Genomic DNA, 11,316 nt, shown 5'->3' with positions numbered 1-11,316 from the left:
TTTCAAAATCTCAACGGAACATGTATTTTCAGTTTCTGCAATTTGATGACAATAACTGTCACTCAAAACGACTTCACAGTAAAACACAAAGCCGATGAAGCTAAAAAAATTAATTTCATCTAGCTTCTAGTTCATTTTAGCCTGAGTTTACAAAATAATTTCATAATATAGTCACTCGATTTGTACAAAATAGATGAAAAATAGATGGAGCGAATAAGCGCTCCAGATCCCAACTCTCAGATGCTTTTTCTGCTTACTCTTCCCTCAGAAAACAGAATTTCCTTGCTCTTCAAAAAAACTTGTATACTACTTCCTCTAACAATAATACAAGTCATTTTATTTTTATTTTCGGTTAAACCTTTCCAGCTTTTATCATTAGTATGTAAAGAATTATATACTCGTGATAAAACATCGTATTAGTAAATTCATCATGGAAATACTTTCATAGAATATAATCACTGCAATTTCGTGTATCATAATTTCATAGAAATTGCTCATCATAGTTCCATCCTGTAGACCAAGTCAATACAATAAAGGGGCACAATAAATGACATGTATTTGTGGTTAGAGGGAGTATACATTGCTCTGCAGTTCAGAAGAACATTTAACGAAATACATACAGATGATCGATAAGGCAACACAATAAGATACGGTCTCAGTGTCACAGTCACAACAAATAGCAAATACGGTGTGCACCAGCCGTTACGGGAAGCAGCAACAAACAAGAATGCCAGCAGAGGAACGACGTGAGCAAAAGCTATAACTGACGCGCTTTATTTCAGCACTAGGATGGTGATATTATACTGATATATACAACCTTTGGGGTACACCTGGATAAATGAAGCAACTAGCCTCCCAACCTTGTACAGCACCAAAATAGATATGTACACGTCTACACGACAGAAGAACATTGGGTACAAGGTAGGGAGGCGAATTACACGATGGTACAAAAAGGAGAAAATGTGGTTGAGGATTGTGAAGAGGTCTCTATAAACTTTATCAAAACTACGTGAAGCCTAGCCGGCCTGGTGTTAAACCTGCTGGGGTGGTGGCTACCGTGAGAAAATCACCTGTTACCTGTGCACTATAGGGAGCTTTTCTATTGGGCCCCGTTGAGATGGAAATGTACGGCTATATCATGAGATTTATTTCGTTGATGTCATCCATGGGGATCTCGAGGCCCATCAGATCGAGATCCTGGAGTCCATCGTCATCGTCCATATTTAACCAGCCGCCAAAGTCAACATCCATTCCCGGCAGCTCGAGGTTAGACAAGTCTGGTATTTCGGCATCATTTGCAGTATTTGCTGGATCATCACGTCTAGCAGCAGCAGGAGCTGCTGTGCTGTCCTTGCCATTGCCTGAAGGCGTTATTTTGGCTGGAACCTGTGGATCCCTAGGAGTACTGTTTGATGGGGCGGAGATGTTGGCTGTCTTCTGTTTGGGCTTTGTTTTATTCTTCCTTTCACCTTTGGCATTTGATGATGGTGGACGGCCAGACCTAGCACCTTCTCGGTTGTGCCCCTTCCCTTCCCTGTCTCTCTCGCTTCTCTTTCCTTTTGTATTGCTGACAAGGGAAGTACCAAGCCCCGAGGTTTTCAAAGTTCCTCCTGTTATGCTACCTACAACCTCATCGAGCAACAGTTCCCTTTGTTTTACATTGTTTGTCCAGGGATCCTCCTTCACAAACGACAGATCTGTTAGGTGACTGCTTGCCCGCGAAGCATCTGATGCACTGGCCCTATGAACTGATTTCACTGTTGTATTATTATCTGCAAACAAGATAATAAATCAGATCCCTGATGGTCAGGCCATGTGAGACAGAAAACAAGGCAAAACAAGAACTGCTACAGAAACAAAACAAATAATTATTATGGTGACTGCAATACCTTGTGAGGCAGCATCCAGGCTGCTTCTATGAGACGTTGCTGATAAAAACATATCCTTGAAAGTGGGGTCATCAAAGCAACTTATCCCCACCTCCTCATAGTTTCGGCATCGTGCTAGTGCTCGTTTGACAAAACTTACAGCAGCATGTCTGCCAGCTCTATTAACGTTTTTGCTGCTTGAAACATTTGGACCACAGAAAGCCTGGAGATTGGCAGTAAACAGATAATCACTTAAGTATGTTAAACTATTGAACCTCATAATCCACAAAGCAAGCAAGGCGGCTCAGAGCCAACAAATGTCTCAAAAAGCTGATCTTGCATTTTTCTTTATCATGTATTCAGCACAAGCGTATGCCACTTCCTAGTTCTTATGTAATTATGTGAAACTTGAACATTGTCAGACTCAAATGGAGTTCCATATAATGACACAATGCCCAAGCTCAAATGCTGCTGAATGTTACCCACCTCAAATAACTAAAACTACACAAGTGGCACACTACTAAAGCTGTCTCAGTCCCAGTAGTTGGGAAGAACAACAGGGAACCAAGTGAAAGCCCTAGCCCTAGATGCGCATGGAAAGAACAAATACTGATGTAAATTGCAGAAACAGGTCAGGAAAGGAAAAGTGAAAATCCCACTACACTCACAACATAGTAATTGACATTTGTGGATGCCAAATAAACCATAGAAGTAAATTTGTGTTAGGCCAAGCCAAGAAGGCTGAAATACTTTTGAAAATAACACAAGAACTTAATAGACATAAAGATACCAGCAGCACACTTACAATATTGAAGAACTGTTGGCAATAACATATTTACCTTTTTTGCCATAAAAAATACATTTGAGTATATGCACCTTTTTTGCCATAAAAAATGCATTTCAGTCGATTCTCATTGTATCAAAAAAAATGCAAGATACACAACTTTTGAAAACATCAACAAAATTTTATATGCCCTGCAAGTGAAAAACGTATTTACAAATAATGCACCGAGATACTTTTTAAGAAAAAGGATGGTGATAAAGGCAATGGATTCATAGAGCAAACAGTTTCAGAAAATAAAAACAATGGATTTATAGATCAAACAGTTCCAGTAAACTTAAAAAGAAACAAAATTAGGTTGATGCAGAACCAAATTGGCAATTAGGAAAGTACATAGTAGCGCATCTAAAATGAGAAATAGCTACATCTGGGAGATTTGTGGGAGTTACCATATATTTCTCGTATGCTCTCAGCAGAAGTCTTTCCATAGCACGCCGTGAGAATTCCCTGTTAATAATGCGTCAAGTATCCATAAGAGTTTGCGACATGAGAATTTGTTTCTGTAAGAGGTGCAAATGGTCTGACAATACCTCTGCTGAGACTCTTTTGCAGTTCTAACAATACCATCCAGTTTCAATAGCAAGTTTTTCTTCTCCATAACCTATGACATCAGAAAGTACTACAATTAATGATGGGTATGTAATAATATAGACATGGGTCAAAGACATCCAAGATAGTAAAACAAGTTGATCAAGAAATGAAATTCACCACATCAGTAAAAGTATAGCAGTTAAAGATGATATGCAATATTGTAGACATGGGTTCAAGATATTAAAAATAATTTTTTTTTCTCGAACACAAAGATATTAAAAACAATAGAATGGATCATCAAGAAATATGACGCATGCATGCGCTTAGTAAGTTATAAATACCTCTTTATGAAGTTGGCCTTCCAATTTACAGATTTCAGTATCAATATCCTCATCCTCACTCTGTGCAAGATCAGGCTGAAATGGAAACAAGAAGTCAAAACACTAGAAATGATTTGCTAATTGCTATGCTATTTGAGTAAATCAAGATTTTTAAAAAAATGGGGATTCAAATCAATTGATAAAACAAGGGATGTTACGAACTGAATCAAAATAACAATATTACTAAGACTAAAATGCTTCAAGTAAGAAGCTATAGAACATTAGCATATACCCTGAAGCCTTTTCAAGATCCATCACAGTAAACTAGGATAAGAGCCACAATAAGATAGCAAGTTTTTCTTATTCTGGCCAAATAGTTCAGCATACAATTACTTTTCAAACGAATAGAACAGCATTTATATGGATATGCTTGCCTAGCACTTCTAACTAATCCAACATTCATATTATAATGCTATCAAATATTGATATACTTGCAGGCGCATGAGCGCATCTGATCTGCTTAAATAGATCCACATGATCTTTTCATTCCAAACATTCTAGCAATAAGGGAAATAAAGGTTTTGCTACCATATAAGGAAACAAGTCACCAAAACAAATATCAAAGCGAGATGAATCTAAAAAGGAAACAACCGGAAGGAGTTCATAGCAGTTTCGAACATGATCCATGCAGATGTTAACAGGAAGACACTGAAGAAAACTCAAGGTCAAATAATTTTTTATGTATCATAAGAATGAAAAAGCATCAGGGGCACAAAACTATATTGGTGCACATATGCACAAACTCGATATCATCTCTCCAAGAGGGATGAGATAATTCCCATCACCAACTTGGGCACCCAGATTCAATCCGAGGGATATGATTGTGTGTGTGCATATGTTCACCGATGCGCTCTTCTGTACCTGATGTTTCTTACATAACAATATCATCTCTAAGGCCAATCCTCATAAAAGTAACACCGTCACGAGTGTAATATGCATATTAGTGAATAAAAACAATAAACACAGAAACTAAAATAATGCAAAAATATATCAAAATAACTAAGACAAATAATAGAAACTTTATGATTATAGAGGGGAAAAAACCTACCACAGGTTCAATAGATACACCGACTTCACTCAGCTCGATGATAATCCTATCACTGAAGCACATCTCACTGTACTGGAACTCAGGCCACACCTTGGTTTTATCCATGACATTACTGCTTTTATGTGACAGCCCATCATTATATTTCCAGTCAGAATCCATCATCAGACCATTTGGGGCCCTCACTGAAGCTTCGAAATTCATTAAAGGTTCTAACTTATAATTATGTGCATGGGACTTCCATCCCCCTTCATCAAAATGAATTTCATGTGTATCAAATGGATATCCCTCACTTATGTAAGCATTGTTGGTAATACTTTCAATCTTATCTTCATCGATCAAAGCTTGAATAAGTCTTTGGCCAACCGAAGACCCTCCTCGTACCCCAATCCCATGGACAAGTTGATCCAGGATCGGTTCAATGCAGCTTGACTCCCATGAAACCCCTATGCCATTATCCGATTGGTTCAAGCCAAAACCATTTGGAAGGGCAGTGTGATCATCTTTATTACTTGCAGCTGGAGTTGATGGCTGTGAAATGTACTCCAGACCACCCTGTATAGGGGGAAAACCTTAAGCATAGGACTTCATTCAAATCAAGTTATAAAATGAATCCTACTATTTGCGTATACAATAACTACCCAGAAATACATCGCCACTAAGCCAATTTGCTAGTACTGGTACTGCAGTGAACAGAGTTACGAAAAACATAAAGTACCTTATACTTTTGGCCTTCATCTCCTTCTATTGACCTGCTAGAGGTGGAATCATCTGGCAAATGTATCTAACCAACAAAGTAATCAAGAAACAATAAATTAATGTACTGAAGAATAAAATGTCTTTGACACGTTGACTAAGGTAGGCCAAGTCTTTGACACAACAGAAAATCACCCCATTTTACCTGTTGACTAGGATAGGCCACATCTTCTGCAGTTAAAAAGGCGAAGAAAGGTTCAACCTGCCGCCAGAATGGACTTGAACAAGCAGATCCTGCAGCAAGAAAAAAAATATCATTCAAATATTCAATGGTTTCCAAAAGGAGGAAGTTTAAAAAAGAACAGAATGTGAAGGTAAAGTCAATACTTAGGGCAGCATTTGCCGCAGCAAGAAGTTCCTCATGGTCATCTTCTGATTGCACTGAAAAGTGAACACGGTAAGTTCAAGGGTGTCCAACAGAAATTGTTGTAATGCATAAAACGCTATAGTCATTAACAAGAGAAGCTGAGCATGTACCTGGAGAGTCTGATTGCAGACTGCTATTGGTATGCCTAGGCCGTGCATTGCCTTTGCGGTCAGACATCTTCTTCATCATTGGTCTTCCAGATTTACTACGTGGAAAATTCAGAGTTAGAATATTGATGAGCAAAATACAACTGATTTTTAGCTGAGGAAGAAATCACCTCTCATTTCTCTCTGAGACTGTTCTCGCACTTCTTTGTTTTGTAGTCGGAGCATTTTCAAGCTTATCAATTGATACAGGAGTGCCAGGCCTGGTCGGAGTAAAACCCCGTCCAACTCTTCCTTGTCTCCTTGCAGCATCTCCAATATCCTCATCAGCTGACAACTTATTCCTTTTGGAAGGATGCCCAAGCATAGCAATTTTCTGAAAACCAGAGCCATGCCCATCATCCAGTTCACCAGCCCTTTTGCTTTTGTCCCTTAACTTTTTTTCAGCAACTACAGGCTCATCACCTTCAGATCCAGTTGAGAGACCATGATCTCCCCGTTTTGTTTGTTGAAGACCATTTACAGATGCACGCCTTGGCAGCCCTGCAGAATCTTCATTGACAGGACTATCTAGCGAACCTGGTACCAGTGCACCATCAGTGGTGATAATAGGGACCAAATTTGACTTCCTTGCTGAACGGGATATCTTCTGAGGCCTCTGCCCACCCCACTGGGTGGGAGGAGATAATGAATGCGTAGATTTCGTACGTTTAGGATTGCCAGATCCACCAGCAGAAATCAACTTATTTGTACCAGAAGGATGTTCCCAATCATCAGAACTAGCTTGTAATCGATGGATGTTTGGAGATGACTTCAATAATGAACCTGAATTTGATCGGGGTCCCCTGGCAGACCCATTCACCTTCGGTAATGATGTGATGTTACCTCCACTATCATCCTCATTAGGCCTGAAAAATCGATGTGTGTGTGTCCGGGTGTGTGAGCTGGGTTGGTGGTGGAATGCTAATCAGAACTGATTAAGCCTCAATGCGCAGTAGAAGATAACTACCTAGTTTAATGTGGTAAATAATGGAGTAGAGGAGCACAGAGTGGAACAGGTAAAGAAGCATATCTTACTTGTTAATGGTTCTTGGATTGGGCATTTCTTTATCTAAAACAACTTGACGCTCCCTTTTGTTAGTAGGATGGAAGCCACTGTCTTGGTCACTCCTATTTAAGGGTCGTCCAACAAGACCATTTTGTGCAGAAAGCAAATCTGCTTTACTTGTGCCATATGCAACAGTTCCAGACCTGTACATTACAGAATATTCAGAGAGAAAAATATTAACATACTCCCAATTATGTTCATGCAACAAAAGTTAAGTTGCCCCTTAAAAGAAGCACAAAGGGATAGCATTTCAAAATCGATAGAGAACTAGAGATGAACAACTCCAAGCCTAAGGTGGTTAAATTTCTGACCTGAAACTAGGGGAACTTGCCATTCTCGCCCTACCATCACTACTAAACTTGTGTTGCATGCCTTGTTTCGACTCCCGGTCTACATCAGCACTCCTCGAAACACCAGCCAATGACATGTCTGCCTTAATGGCAGATCGCTTTTTCTTCATCTTTGGCTTCTCCCAACCATCAATACTAGTTGCCAAACCTCTGATTTTTTCTTCCGAGACTGCAGAACTGCCATTGGTGGCTTTGCCAGGGTCTGAGATTCTATCAACAGGCCCAGGCCCCCTTGATTGACCAGCTGTCCTTGCATCCATCTAACAAATCAGATGACCATCAGGAAAAAAATTACAAACAGTACAAAAATCCATAGTAGGCTAAATTAGGCACCCAACGACATGATCTCATCTCTATGTGCAGGAAGTATCATCAGATGGAAGCTAATAATGGCAATAGAATACATTTAGCATGCTAAAAGTAAACAACTAAGCCACACAAAAAACACAAATGCATCCAAGGCCTATGTTAATGCGCAAGGAATTTCACACATATAAATGAGTTCAAAGCAGGCAGCTCATTCTCTGCTTATCCCAAACCTGAATCCTTATTGCATTATTTTGCCAACATTATTGCAACCAACTACTAAAATCTTTTTATAAGGATAAAAGCAAAACAAACAACTAAAAATAATATTTGTAGATACAAGGCATAACCTCAACTATGGATGTACGTATTCTCCTGTTTTGCCCTGCATTCTTTGTCCTCTCTTCTCCTCTCTGAAGTCCAACTTCCATATCATCTGCATTTAAATGGCTTTGAGGAACATTTTTAGGAATGGCTCCTCCAGATGATAACACTCGTTCATTTGATGAACCATCTCCTCGAGAACGTTTTCGTACAATATTGGGACAAAGTTTATCAAGCTTCGTTACAGCACCACCAAAAGCTCTAGATCTTTCCCTGAAAAAATACTCCAAAATGAACAATTCTTGGACAGGACAGGAACACAAAGTTACCCATATATAAATCCCTAAGCACTAGGAAAATTCCACACACGACTACCCCCAGAAGGTAAAAAACAGCATGGCTACAAAGTCTTATGTTGATGATGTGTTTCTTTGTAAAAATGGAGATTATGTACAAGTATCTGCTAGCCCCTTTTATCTGATAAGTTCATCTCAAGATAACAAAGTGATTAGTGAAATAATACCTGGCCTTATTTGAGATATCGTTAAGATTACTCCTCATGCGTCTGATCTCTTCAATAGAATTTGGTAGATTTCTTCCAAGAGATGAAATTGATGTCGAATCTTCTGTGCTGGTTCCAAAAATGGAACTTATTGATTTCTTAAGATCTAACCGAGATGTCTTGTGATCCACAGTTACAGTTCTTAAGTCCACAGCAAGTGATTGAAGTAGACTGACAGAGTCCACTCCGGCTGACCTTGATGAGCTTGATGCTGGAAACATTGCGTAACCATCACCACCTTCACGAAAGCTTCCTGACCTTTCCAATGAAGCAGCTGCATAGGCCCCACGTTGTGCATTGAAGTATCCATGCCCATCAGGGCTCCCAGACACCAAATCAGATTTTGTACCAGATGCCATTGCCCCCAATTCTGGGAATTTTTAAACCACTAACATGTTGAACACAAATTCAGAAGGTGATGGCGACTTGGTCTTGCAACCATGAAGCTAAAGGTAGTATAGAATCTTCAAATCTCTGAAGTACCTGTGAAAACAAACCTCAAAATGATTTCTTTCCACAATTCCAACTACTCAGTTCACACAGCATACAGCCTGTCCAAAGTAAGAAGTAAAAGCTAGCTTTTAGACAGAAAAATAGCTCTCCCAATAGTAAGGCTACTAACCTAGCAAAAAAGTATCAGAATGCTCTTATTCCTTCGATATAAAGTATAAGATTTAACATATTAACTTATTCCTTTTTGTCCATAAACTAAACTAGCCAAAAAAATGCTCTTCCAATACTGGAACCTTCACATAATCTGCAAAAAGAAACTAAATGCATTCTAATATGCCAGTGCTGCTTATATATAAATATGTAAAGTAATTAAGTTTTAAACTTCTATTAAGATTAGTTCCATAAATGCAACAGTAAACTACTAAATGCACCCATCTATATTCCATAGCTCTTAACAAATATGACCAGCCATGAATGAAATCAGCACGATGCAAGTTGTGAAATCATCAACCTGAGGCATCAACCTAGTGATGACCAGTGCAAAACTACCATGATCCCGGAGCTACCAATGCAAAACAACCATGATCCATCCAAAGTGCATGGACCTCGGAGCTACAAATGCAAAACCACCATGCTCCTTAATCCTTGTCCTCCACTACACCAATGAAGCAGCTCAAACTCCTCTACTTCAATTTAAGACAGAAACAAGCCCATGATGAGCCGCTAGCCAATCACAGCCCACTGCTAACTATCACACCGCCATGCGGCACAGAGCAATCGAGAATCCCCACCCTACACGCAAAGCGGAGCAAGAGGCCAAAATTGACACCACCAGAACCTAGCACACCCAGCTCAATCCATAAGGCTTCACGCACGGCCCCAGATCTCAGCAGAGATCCCACCAATCCCAGCAAGACGATCCGTCACCATTTCCGACACGGAGTAGCTCTAGCTCACCCCCGGACCACATCGCCCCACGCGCAAGCGACCGTCCGACCCCTCCCCGGATCCCGCTCCCCAAACCCTTGCCGCGGATGAAGGACACTGCCCACCCAAGGTGGACCCCACACGTCGGGGACACGCGCCCCGCACAAGCGCCCTTCCTCCCGAGCTACAGGAGCTACCCGAACCGCTTGCGGACGCCGGAGCTACGCGGAACCGACGCGATTGCTCGCCGGAGTCTGATTGCGCGTAAGGTGGGGGATTAGGGCTTACCGCGCGCGGGGGGATCCGGATCTCCAATCCGGCGACGCGGGGGTGGTCGGCCGATTTCGCTGGGCGAGGTCCGGAGGAGGAGCTCCTCGAGCCGGAGAACGGAGAGGAGAGAGAAAGCCTCGGCGAAGGCGGAGGAAGGAGCGTAGAGAGAGAAGGGGGAAGGTGGGGTCGCCGTCGGTCTAAACGGAGAGACGGGAGAAGAGACGGTTAAAAGGGCGGCGGGTATGTGCGGATGACAGGTGGGACCGGGCCCAGGTGGCAGTGCGAGAAGAGGCGGAGCAGGTGATCTGTTAGAATTTTCTTCTTGTTGCTGAAATTCTGATGTTCTTCCGTGCTCCACTTTTATCTGAATTTGTGTGTAGAACAAACCATTCGCAGCATTACAGCCAAAAAAGATTTTTGTCTCCCGCTATGCAGGTATGATATGGAGACAAAGCTAGACATGAAACCTCGCCTAGCACACTCCCTGCGCCTTCGCCTTCGCCTTTGCTACCAATTGAAAATCAGCGACATGCGCGCTCGAGCACTGACCGACCAAAGCTTGACAAATGCGCTTTAGAGACTCGCTAAAAAGTAAAACTACATTTGTTCCTTGTTGCTCTTTTTCCTAAGATTAATTTCTCTAGTTTTGATTGAATTTATAAAGGTAAAATGGGTGTTTTGATTTTTCAACTTTACTCCGAGGTTCAAGTTCGTTCATGAATTTTTAGAAAGACCAATTTAGTCCCTCAACTTTTATTTCTAGATCGAATTCATCCTTACACTAATGTGGTGCTCCGTGGTAGCATGAGACTAATGCGAAAAGTCCACTTTACCCTTGACTATTTCTTCCCCTCCTCAGTTTGCATGTTGAGCAGTGCTGCGGAAAGTTGAGAAAATATATGCATGTTGTTCTTATATGATATAGATCAAATTAAACACGAAAGGGTACTTTAACGCATACGAGAGATAGCAAGCCAAGAGACATAACAGTAGATCTGTTATGTCCTATTATTGATTAGTAACGATGACAATAATAGAAATTGAGTATGGGAAAAAGAAGCCAATGGCAAAAGTGACTTTATATTGTCTCATGTTAGTGGCGGACCTAGGAATTGGTCAATACT

General features: G+C 40.8%; 1 protein-coding gene across 3 annotated transcripts; it reads right to left on the bottom strand.

The window, feature by feature from the left end:
* Positions 1 to 747: 747 nt before the first annotated feature.
* On the bottom strand, positions 748 to 10,403 carry LOC112884647. 3 transcript variants are annotated; one of them, XM_025950106.1, is made up of 16 exons: positions 10,211 to 10,403; positions 8,504 to 9,093; positions 8,007 to 8,253; positions 7,312 to 7,610; positions 6,970 to 7,143; positions 6,066 to 6,836; positions 5,899 to 5,993; positions 5,749 to 5,802; positions 5,567 to 5,655; positions 5,384 to 5,449; positions 4,669 to 5,220; positions 3,582 to 3,656; positions 3,240 to 3,310; positions 3,099 to 3,156; positions 1,890 to 2,091; positions 748 to 1,772 (listed from the first exon to the last, which is right to left on the bottom strand). In XM_025950106.1, exons 2-16 carry the CDS (start codon positions 8,899 to 8,901, stop codon positions 1,132 to 1,134), a joined length of 3,792 nt encoding a protein of 1,263 aa, XP_025805891.1. In that variant the 5' UTR covers positions 8,902 to 9,093; positions 10,211 to 10,403; the 3' UTR covers positions 748 to 1,131. The 3 variants fall into 3 exon arrangements, with proteins under 3 accessions (XP_025805891.1, XP_025805890.1, XP_025805892.1); XM_025950105.1 differs by having other exon boundaries at positions 8,504 to 9,025; XM_025950107.1 differs by lacking the exon at positions 10,211 to 10,403 and having other exon boundaries at positions 1,132 to 1,772; positions 6,066 to 6,800; positions 8,504 to 8,901.
* Positions 10,404 to 11,316: the final 913 nt, after the last annotated feature.

The sequence above is a fragment of the Panicum hallii genome, chromosome 3 (assembly GCF_002211085.1).
Source record: "Panicum hallii strain FIL2 chromosome 3, PHallii_v3.1, whole genome shotgun sequence".
In the NCBI taxonomy this organism is placed as follows: Eukaryota; Viridiplantae; Streptophyta; class Magnoliopsida; order Poales; family Poaceae; genus Panicum; species Panicum hallii.
This window is presented reverse-complemented; position numbering and strand designations above follow the sequence as displayed.